Below are 11468 nucleotides of genomic sequence, written 5' to 3'. Positions count from 1 at the left end.
GCAATACTGTTTTTTTTTCTTTCTTAAACTTCCTGGAGCCAATGAGAAATTGTCGATGTTTAACAAGTACAAATACATGTGAGCGCAATTCTAGCGCACTTTCCGGTTATTAAACATAACCATTATCTCCCGTAAAACGTGAAATGTTTTACGGAATAACTGGCCAGTAACCCATGTCGCTTATCGTATCGAGGCCTGGGTGCGGTTTACACATCTTTCCAGCCGCGCCTTTTCCTGTCACGGCGGAACGGCTGTGCGTAAGGACGGCGGGTCAGCTGACAGCTATCAGAGGACCAGGAGGAAGGAGCGGAATTAGCGGGCGTGTGAACTGGGAACCTACTGGATCCTGACATAAGCTATCCGAGGCCGAACGGAGAGGCAAAAGACTGGTGGCGTTCTTGAGAGAACTAGGGTAAGGTCACTAAAGACGAAAGGACTGCAGTTTTTTCGTTAATTAGGGTAACTGTAGTCCGGAAACCTTTACGCAAAGCCGGTGAAACGGTTTCATTCGTGAGCGATGCTAACGTAGCAACATTAGCCGCCGTGGCGCTAGCTAACATCAATCCATTAGCAGTAACTAGACTGATAACGGAAAGGACTCGTCTTTCCTTCAAATTAAAAGCAAGCAAGGGCCCCCTTGTTAATATCTCTTATTACGTTATATATTACCCAACATTGTTGAATAACCCGTGATGTATATTTGCATGGCTAACTCGTAAGTTGTCGATGATAGTTAATGGTTCTCTTTAAGGTCCCGTCAAATTGACTGGTTTTCTTTTGACCGGAAGTCCATTTAAAATTCTGCACGGCTCGACTCCGGTTCGCTGAATATCACCGCCAGCTAGCCCGCTATCGTGAGCTAAATTAGCTAGCTTATATCTCACTCGGTGTATTCTCCATCACTTCGATCTTAGTTGAAGGTCAAGCCTCTAACCACAGTCAAGCCACTTAATAATATTTAAGACAAAAAAAAATGGTAGCTAACCGACCGCGCGGTGGCCGAGGGAAAAAATGAAAAATATGAAAAATGTATGAACGTTAGGAAATGGCCCGAGTGAGCAGACATCTTGACTTCGCCGATAAATGGGCGATTAAACCCCTCGGCTTCTGTGCGAGGTTTATTCTGTCACGACTCGGCGGTGCTTTAACGAGGAGATATTTTCTCACTTGCGGGCTTATATCTGTGCGGTGGTTTTCCTCTGAATGCTGTTGTGTGTGTAAATTGTCTGGATTCTATCTTCGAGGAATGTCAGGCATGTCCTTCATCCTCTGTTTTCCAGAATCTTCATTCTTTAAGGAGGGCACATTTCTGCAAGAATTAAATACCAAACGACAAAAATGTCTTTAGAATATTTTTGATGATATGTTTTAATTTTAGAATATAACCCGATTCGGACAACACATGTAAGACGACACTTTAGTTAGGCCATCAGATTTTTAGCTGGCTGTCTGGTGGCATCCGGCGTCAGATTGGTAGCTGCTAATCTCTCGTCAATAATCTTATTTACTTTAGAAGAAAACGGGGAACTGTCTGTGGTGAGAGTAGTTGCAGTGGTTTTTAGCCTGTACGGAGTAAATAATGTATGCATGTGTGCGTGTCTTACAGGAAAAATGAGTCACCACAGTGGTGCAGCTGCAGGATGTATCCATCTGGCTTTAGTGTGTGTGTGTGAGAGAGAGAGAGAGAGAGAGAGAGTGAGAAGGACAGAAAAAGCGGATGTGAGGGACAAATGCCTCTCTGTACTATTGCTTACTCCCTCACTTTTTCTTTTTTTTTTTTTGCTGCTTTCACTTCTCTACTTCTCTTCCTCCTTTTCCTTCCCACATATCCTGTCTTCATTTCTGTCTTTTCTCAGGAGGGCTTTGGTTTCACCATGGCAGGTTGGGATTGAAGAGCAGCCACGATGATTGGAGGACTGTTCATCTACAACCACAAGGGGGAGGTCCTCATCTCCCGAGTTTACCGAGATGACATAGGGTATGTTCAATTGAGAGAAACCCTGCTCTAATGTTCCCAGATTTTGAGACACTCCAGATCACTGAGAAGGTCCTGATGCAGTGTGGGTGGAGAGCCTGCAGTTGATCCAGGATCAGAGAGGATTATGTCTCTTCTTGGCTAAGTTCACACGTGTCTTTCCTGTTGTTGACCAAATACAAACCTGCACCAGGATTAAATTTAGAGTAGTGTTACTGCCTCTGTGTAGTACTTTTTTTTTTTTTTTTTTTTTTAAATAATCAAATGTGTATGTATGGATAAAAAAATATTTATTACAGACTTTGTTTATAAGTGACTAAATACAGAGAAGAATAATTGAGAGGGAAAAGTTATTCTTTTTCCATATTGTCTGAGGTAATCATTTGGTTCACTCAAGCTTATCCAACCACACCTTGTTTTTAAAAAGGTTAAGTGCAGCTGAGGGAAAAGCTTTTCCAAATTGATTCACTGTCGACTCTCCCTTGAAGACGCAAGTTATTAATTCTTACCATGTGGCAGAAAGGTAGAGAGAGGAAGCCTTCTTTTCCTCCCCATAAAGATTGCTTAATATCCTGTAGACATTCATTTACTAGTCAGTGATCACATATTTTAACTTTAAAGTTAACTTCAATCAAACAGAAGGTTACTCTCTGGGGTCAGGAAATGTCTTAAACCGAATGCATAATATCTGATGTGTGCTGAACTGAAATGTTCGCTGCTTATAACAATACATAAGGTCAGTTAAATCTAGCACATGTTAGGAAAACAAAAGCCATGAAGAAATTCGTGCTGTAGATTGCTTAAAAATCCTTAATTAATCCAAACATGGAGTCCCAATTTGAAATGTATTTTGCAAATTTTGTGGAAAACTGTTATACAGACATAAAGTGTGACTCTAGGCATATCAGGTCAGATCTGTTACTACTGCATAGCTCATTTGTGAGTTCATGTTCTCCCTCCTCAAACTTACTCTCTGTAAAATCACAGAAAGTAAGTTTGATTCTCATATTAGGAGTGGAACATATATACCAGGAAAAAAGTTTTTTTCTATGTGAAAGCCTTTACAAAGCAAATTGGACGACCATAACTTATCCTGGCTTAAAACAGCAGTTTTAAGCCAGTTGTAAAGAGAAACCTTTGACAGTATATTCACCACGTTGTAATAATGTCCATGAAGGTGTCAGGTTGCCTACGTGGTTTCAAATGTGCCATGTAAGGGCTCTGCTTGGTAGCCAGAAGATTTGGCCACATCTCCTCCTTCTTCTTCTCAATTTAAACACCCTAGATAATACATGTAAAATTACGTCAGGCAGCCACAGTTGCCTGATCGTATATTTGTAACACAGCAGGAGATGGTCTGCTTGAAATGTGTTTTCGCTGTCCTACTCTGTTTGATTTCGGTAGCAATGCCTGGGTGATGCTCTTCATCCATCAGGCAGCATGCAGCACTTTGGTGTACAAATACACGCTCAGTTCTCACACCGGGCCACCTGGGATGACATATATTTTGTACTAAGAGCTGTTTAACGTCTGGTATGACTTGGCTGAGTGCTTGTAGTATCATATTTAGCTCTACAGAGTTAGACTGAGAAAGAGTCACCAATGAAAATAGCTAAATTTGCCTATTAAATTCTGTGTATTCACATTCATTGACTGTTTTGAAGTCCAAGTAGGCTCTTTTCCAGGACTGGCAGATCAGGCCCTTGTAGATTTACACAGTGAAGGTTGACAAGCTGTAGAGGGATAAGTGTATGAACTGATACACTCGTAATCTCCTGTTTTGGGGTGAAGAGATACATTTTTGACCTTTTTTAACATTTAATCTTAATTATTGAAGGCATGGTGACACCACAAACACAGTCGGGGAGAAAATGGGTTGAATAGCAAGCAGTGTGCTGCATTGCAGAACTGTTCATTATGACCTGTTGCCTCGAAAAACTGAGCCACTCAGACACCACTTAATGGTCTGAGTTGGCTTCATGCAGGGATCTGTATATTCATTCTGTGCTGTTTTTAGCAGGATCAGTAAAGTAATAGTTTTCTTTATTTTTCATGGTTGCTCCTTCCTTGTCAGCTGTAGCACAAACACAGCTGCTTGTTGTGCTTTCTGAAACGCAGCGCTGCGTGTCCTACAGAATGGCAGTGAATAAGGAAAGGTATTGACTTCGTATTACGCTTACAGGGGGGAAAAGGCCGGAGAAAATTCTAATGTCATGTTCTTGCTTGCACATTTCGTCCTTTATCTTTGATGTGTGAACTCATCAGCATCGGTTGCTATTGGTGATCCTCACTGTTGCAGAATGCAGGGTAAACCAGACATGGTGCTTTGCTCAGTATTGTTGTTTTGACAGCTACATTATGAACTGAGTTTTTAGTTGAAGCTGTCATGCAACTTGGTTTTCTTGAAATAACAATTCGGTAATGCAGTGGCATAAATAATCTTTCACTTGCCATGCTGTTGTGTTGTAAAGCACTAGATTAAGGAGCAGTATGATACTGTTGACCTTTTCCCAACATATGCAGCTATAGTGATGGCATCATAATACCACCATGTTACTCACTCTGTCTACATGATGCACGAAAATGTCTCTTGTGCATTTTTGTCTCTCGTGTCCTTTTACTTCATTCGTGTCTCCTCTCTATCCTCTGTATCACCATTTTCCTCCATCTGTTCATCTTGGCCCCTGTAGGAATAGGTAAGAGATGCTCGAGCCTCTAAAGCATGACCTCTCCTTCTCATGGCCACCAATCAATGACCCCATGATCCCCTAAAGTGCATGCCCATTGACTCCACAGTCAGACTCCTGATACTTTCTCCAAGCATGAGTCACCCGTCATGCCATTACAGTGGTAAATAAACCGCCATATACTGAAATATAACAGCAAATCAGTCATAGCCAAAGAACTTGGCCACTTCAGTGAATAGTCTTGCTCACAGTCAGTTCTGCTGATGCCTAAGCATGTAGTCTGAGCATGATTAGATAGTCCTCTGATCCTTTGCCCTAATTATTGTTTTTTTCTTCCCTTCAGATAAATTGAACAAATCATTTTAAATAATCTAATGGCATTTTTGTAGATGTTACCAATGATTTTTGTGTATAAATTTTAATAGATGGAATGATTTAAATCTGAAGCTGATCTAATAAGGTGGAACGTCTAGTTAATAGCTGCTGTTCAATACACTGTGATCTGGGTGAATTGACAGTTGATGTAATTGGAATTCGCTACATTTGAATTGCAAAAGTAGTCCTCCCCATTTTATTTCCTCAAACAGTGGATGGGACATTTATGTACTTCAAATGCATAAGAAAGCAGAAATAAGACTGCCAAACACAGGCCTAACTCCCTCTGTTTGTTCAGCGCAACTGTCATGCTAAAACGCATTGTTCTCATGTGTTCCTGTTTGCCCCAGTAGTTATTACATTACACTGTGGTTATGGAAGTGAGTAGTGACTGGAGTTTCTATACATGGTTGTTTTTGTCAAATAGTAGGCTATTGCTCTGAGCACACGTATTTGTGTTAACACGCAGATGATGATTAAACCTGCTACCCACTGCACTCATGCTGTCACAGCTTTGCTTATTAAACATGAAATAAGTCATGAGGCAAAGTTAACATTAGCCAACAAACTTTTTTTTTTTTAGCATCTACATCAATAAGCTCTACAATTGCAGACTTAGAATTTCTCCGACATGCCGCGTCAGTATGCCACAGTACATACTCGCATTTCTTATAACCCTTCCGCATTTAGAACGTTTTACAAACCCTTCATTCCTTAAGAGTTTTTTGTTTGGTTTTTTGTTGTTTAAGTGAAACATTTTCTTGTATATGCAGCAGCAACAAGACAAGATTGCGTTTAGTTATCATTCATTTATTTTTACATGGCCTGTATTTGACAGGCAGCTTTTAACCGCAGCGCTGGGCATCATTAGAGTTCAGCTTTTTATTTGGGGATATGCAAATATACTCAAATCGAACAACCTTCATGCTGTTGTACAGTAGAAAAGTAGAACATCAGTGTTTGAAAGGCTTATTTGCAATGTTGCCTGGTTAGGAGATACTCTCTTATCTACTTATTTTGGGGTTTGTAAAGGTGGGAGATCGTGGCTGGAAAAGGCCCTGAAGATGTTCCTGGGACAGTGGGATTTGCAAATTCTTGTCAGAACTTGCTGCATCCCTCATACAGAGCCCTGTCATCTATAAATCCATGTTAATCATGGTTGAGTTTCGGCAATAAGCTACAGTATACTTAATGTAGAATGCAATTCAGATTATTTTGCTCTTTTTTTCCTCTCTGCCTTAATAAAAAGACATTAAAACAAAGATCAGATTGTGCAAGATTAGCTGTGTGATTTAGTTAGTTTTTTTTTTTTTTTTGTTCCTATAAAGTTGAGTTAATTATGACATTGTTGCGTTGATGTCTCAGTTGTCTCTTCATGGTAATTATCCCACTTTACACAAAACAACACCAACTTAACATGCCCCCTTTCTGTTGGTTGAATGTGTTTGTGGTAACTGGTATCTATTCAATGAATATATATGTTCCTGAGGTATTAAGAAGTTGTTTGTTATGAGTCTGGGCTGAGCTTAACTTGTAGTTAAACTGCAGGAGTACTTTCACATGATGTCACACTGTTGTAAACAATTATCTCAACTTCCTCTCCTCTTTCTATCTTTCGTCCTTGCATCTTAGGCGTAATGCTGTGGATGCGTTCCGCGTGAACGTGATCCACGCCAGGCAGCAGGTTCGATCGCCGGTAACCAATATTGCCCGCACCAGTTTCTTCCACGTGAAGCGCTCCAACATCTGGTTGGCAGCCGTCACCAAGCAAAATGTCAACGCCGCCATGGTGTTTGAGTTCCTTTACAAAATGTGTGACGTCATGACCGCATACTTCGGCAAGATCAGCGAGGAGAACATCAAGAACAACTTTGTGCTCATCTATGAGCTGCTGGATGGTAGGTGATGACAAGCGCTCGTGTGAGAGATCAGTTAAATTTTCTAAATATGTACATATTTTTTTCTGTTATGGTAGAGTGTAAATAGTTTTATTTTTGGGAAAAGAGGTCACTGCTTTAGTCTGTTCACTATGTTTGTGTCCAGGTTAAAGTCAAGGCAGAGTCAACAGGTTGTGTTTGGCCCTACATGTCCTAGTTTTCCCTTCTTACCCAACAAGCTATGTGTTTGTTCATACAGAGATCCTGGACTTTGGCTACCCCCAGAACTCAGAGACTGGGGCGCTGAAGACCTTCATAACCCAGCAGGGCATTAAGGGACAGGTCAGTATAAATGAATGCTCCCTCTCTGACAGAACAAGGGTACACTCTCCATTTCCCAGACTGTCAGTGTCACAATATGAAACACTAGAAATGAAAAAGTGCATATCCACTTGTCATGTAGGAAAAATAAATAGAGGGTTAGCGGTTAATCAGTGTCACGATACTAAAATAAAATGTATAAAATGAAACTTGCTGACCACTGCTTTAAAATGTAAATAATTTTCTTCTTTTTGTTTGTTTTGTTTTTGTCTCATTGTTTTCCCTCAACTGCAACCTTTGGACACTTCAGCACCAGGTAACGGCATACTGAAAATGTGTTGATCCATGCTGGTAATCTGAGCTGATGATCCCCTTTTGACTTTTGTTAGTAGTGATACATTTTCCCTCCCTGTTTCTCAGACAAAAGAGGAGCAGTCTCAGATCACCAGCCAGGTGACGGGGCAGATTGGCTGGCGTCGCGAGGGCATCAAGTATCGCCGCAATGAGCTCTTCCTGGATGTACTGGAAAGCGTTAACCTGCTTATGTCACCACAAGGTGCGTTTATGGCGCCTTTAGAAAAAGTGAAAATGAAAATAAAGTGTGCACTGTCTTTCTGTAAATTTCTCGTTCAAATCATGCAAATTCAAAACAATAAAGCAGATTTTTGTTTTTGTCTTCTTGTCTCATATCAGACATTTTTCCCCAGCAGCAGTAGGTATTAACGTTTACAGTTGCAACTCATGATTGAGATGATTATGGGTGTCTCAGTTACAAATTTCCAAAACATGGGTCCTTATGTTTACAACGATTACTCAGAAAACATGTTTAGAGGTTCTACTGTTGTCTTGGAAATGCATGTATTTTATTTTGAAAGTGATAAATTCTAAACTTGTGATAACACTGCTACTTGTTTTCATACTTGAGACATAAATTTCTAAGTAAGAGTTTAATATTGAGCAGCATTAGATCCCACAAATAAAACAGTTTGAGCTTCATGTGATGTCTTTGCCTAACATAAGCATTCCCATACAGGGCAGGTCCTGAGTGCTCACGTGTCCGGCCGAGTCGTGATGAAGAGCTACCTGAGTGGAATGCCCGAGTGCAAATTTGGCATGAACGACAAGATCGTCATCGACAAGCAGGGCAAGGGAGGAGCTTCTGATGATGCAGGGAAGAGGTGAGTGATATGCATTTTATTTTTAAAACCACAACAGGAAATGTCATTGTCCAAGTTTTAAAAGCCCTAAGTTATGCTTGTCTGTGTTAATATTGTCTTGCTTGCAACGACACAGGGTTTACAATTTCTTTTTCGTTTTTCTTTCCTTTGGATGCATCTCTTTCTTTCCCTCTCTTTCTTTTCTATGTGCTGTACCTCAGTGATTTAGGGGGAGGAAGGTACTGTACTGACAAGTGTCCTCACCCTCTGCCACCTCAACGCACACTCACACCAGCTCCCTTCTCATCTCAGCCCTTTAGCAAATTAAGAATTTGAACATCTCATGCACTGTTGCTCCCCACACAGTCAACACAAACAAAACACGTCTTTAACTTTTGAGTGTGCTGCCTGGTGGTTGCTTTCCCTCTTTTGGTAGAATTGTTTGTTTGTTTTTTGCACCCACACCTACCTGCTTGACATCTAATCCTTTACCCAAACACCTAACAGTGACTGATTTGTTTTAAGTGCAGAATAATGACATTAACCTCAACCAGGTGCACATGTCTTGGTACTAAGCAGTTGTGTCCCTTTGTGTAGTCATATGATAAACCTTAATTGAGGGAAAGTTGTAGTTTTAGCTTTTGGAGACTGGGACCTTTTTTTGTTTTTCCTGTACGTTTTTAGTAATAAACAGGTGGACTGTTCTTTCATCTCATGTGGTGTCTGATGTGTTTTCTTTCCTGGTAGTGGGAAGCAGTCCATAGCCATCGATGACTGCACCTTCCACCAGTGTGTGCGCCTCAGTAAGTTTGACTCTGAGCGTAGCATCAGCTTCATCCCCCCTGATGGAGAGTATGAGCTTATGAGGTCAGTAGATGAAAATTTTCTTTCTTTTTTAGCTTCTTTTTTATTGTGAAGCCATGAGAAATTGTTTGGCTCTAATGACATTAAAAGCATCATTAATTGGCATGGATGAACACTGAAGATACTGACTAGGCTTGTTTCTGCTTTACTAATTTACACCGTTTCTTCTCATGCTATTTCTTGCAGATATCGAACTACAAAGGACATCATCCTGCCGTTCCGAGTTATTCCTCTAGTCCGGGAGGTGGGCCGCACCAAACTGGAGGTGAAAGTGGTCATCAAGTCCAACTTCAAACCATCACTGCTGGCTCAGAAGATTGAGGTCAGCTGTTTTTTTTTGTTGTTTTTTTGTTTTTGTTTTTTTTTTCATGTTACACTCAACATGTAGCGTTTTACTCAGAAATGCAGAAGATGTTAGGAAAATACGTTTTAAATTCTAAGAACTTAAATCAGAGAAAATGTGCAGTTATGGGTCAAAAGTTTACCTGCTCTAATTATTTATTGTTTTATCGTCGCTCCTCAGGTGCGTATCCCAACACCCCTCAATACTAGCGGTGTGCAGGTGATTTGTATGAAAGGAAAAGCCAAGTACAAGGCCAGTGAGAACGCCATTGTCTGGAAGTGAGTATCAACTTTGCTGCACATGGGAAAAGCAAATTTGCTTTTATGTTCTCTGAAAAGTTGATGATTAACAACCTCATATTTTCTTTGTTTTTCCTTTTTTCCCTCTTTTTTTTTTTTTTTTTTGGAGTGAAAATGCAATGTCTCACATCTCTCTCTGTGCTTGTTTAGGATCAAACGGATGGCTGGGATGAAGGAGTCTCAGATCAGTGCAGAGATTGAGCTTCTGCCAACCAACGATAAGAAGAAATGGGCCAGGCCTCCCATCTCTATGAACTTTGAGGTGAGATTGCTCACTGGAGTGGCGCATGAGCCTTACTTTTCTGAATGCTAAGTGGACCTTATTATAGAGCTGCTAGCCATAAAAATGGACTTTGGATTAAATCCTACTATCTTCCATGCAAATCACTTCCTGCTTACTATTTCCACATAAATACACTTCCTGTTGCAAGAACCCGCGACCTACACCTTGCATGTTTTGGCACGTTTGTAACATTCCTCCTTTGTCCCTGCAGGTTCCTTTTGCGCCATCCGGCCTGAAGGTGCGCTACTTGAAGGTGTTTGAGTCCAAGCTCAACTACAGTGACCATGATGTCATCAAATGGGTGCGGTACATCGGCCGCTCTGGAATCTATGAAACCCGCTGCTAAAGTTGTACCTCCCCCCTGCCAGGCAGCAAACTCACCACTTCCCCTCCCATCTATCCTGTTAAGATTTTTTTTTTTCCCCCCTCCTTTTCCTTCCTCTTCCTCTTCCTCCCACAACCCTTATCACTTCTCTCTCACCCCCTCCCACCTCTCCCTAACTAGGTGTTGAAGATTGAAATTTACATTGTCAAAGAAAAAAAAAGTAAATATGTTATAATGCACAGATATATGCAAAATGTGAACCATTGTATCGTATATATCTCGTTGTGATGAGTAAACATGAACCAGCCGGTGTCTGAAAGAAAAAGACGAGTGATGCGGGAGTGTCCGGGGGAGCGAACTAGAGGCTTGAAGGGTCCCCCCCCTCCTTCCCCCCCTGTTGTGTTTATTCAGTGTTATTGTTCCACTATCTACTCAACACTTAGAAGTCCCAAATCTTCGAGTTATCCCTGCTAAGATGATTAGTAGCTGTTGTGGTTTAAAATGAATCCTGATGTAGTTCCTGTATACAAACGTCTCTCAGTAGAATCTACCCTTTTGAATGAATTGACTGATATGTCAGGAGTGCTCATTCGGATCTCAAAAGCAGGCAGAGCAGAAATGATGATGTGCAAGCCTTTTGTTTTTTTGATAGATTTCCCTGGTATTTTTCCACTACTTCTCCCTCACTTTTTTCCCTGGCATTCAGTCAGTGAAGTTAAAACATAAGGGAACATTCCAGACAGTTTTTAAGCTTGACCATCATCATGATAAGCAAGTCGTGACCCAAATTCACACCCAAATTTAACTTTGGCACACTTGGTTTTCTTTGGGATTCAAAGACGAGGCCCTAGACGTGTTTGCAGTGAGGTGAGGTCTCCCCCTGGCGTTTGCTTTGCACCTGTCTGCTTCTTCATGTTTGTAGCCCTGGTGACCGTTCTGTCCAATTAAATCTGACTCTGTAA

General features: G+C 41.0%; 1 protein-coding gene across 1 annotated transcript; it reads left to right on the top strand.

Annotated features, from left to right (window-relative positions):
* The first annotated feature begins 226 nt into the window (after positions 1-226).
* On the top strand, positions 227-11468 carry LOC113010053 (AP-2 complex subunit mu-A). Its single transcript, XM_026148855.2, has 13 exons — positions 227-412; positions 1857-1978; positions 6670-6935; positions 7174-7256; positions 7546-7551; positions 7656-7791; positions 8269-8413; positions 8614-8631; positions 9140-9259; positions 9443-9578; positions 9780-9877; positions 10049-10160; positions 10393-11468. Exons 2-13 carry the CDS (start codon positions 1905-1907, stop codon positions 10525-10527), a joined length of 1329 nt encoding a protein of 442 aa, XP_026004640.1. The 5' UTR covers positions 227-412; positions 1857-1904; the 3' UTR covers positions 10528-11468.

This window comes from Astatotilapia calliptera, chromosome 18 (genome assembly GCF_964374335.1).
Source record: "Astatotilapia calliptera chromosome 18, fAstCal68.1, whole genome shotgun sequence".
In the NCBI taxonomy this organism is placed as follows: Eukaryota; Metazoa; Chordata; class Actinopteri; order Cichliformes; family Cichlidae; genus Astatotilapia; species Astatotilapia calliptera.
The sequence above is the reverse complement of the archived record's forward strand: the minus strand, read 5'-3'. Positions and strand labels throughout refer to the sequence as shown.

Bases quoted from the DNA above. Each gene is read 5' to 3' on its own strand.
- LOC113010053 (XM_026148855.2), top strand. From the start codon at position 1,905: ATGATTGGAGGACTGTTCATCTACAACCACAAGGGGGAGGTCCTCATC. The intron at 6,936-7,173 runs GTAGGTGATGAC...TTGTTCATACAG, and splicing joins CATCTATGAGCTGCTGGATG to AGATCCTGGACTTTGGCTAC. The intron at 9,260-9,442 runs GTCAGTAGATGA...TATTTCTTGCAG, and splicing joins GGAGAGTATGAGCTTATGAG to ATATCGAACTACAAAGGACA.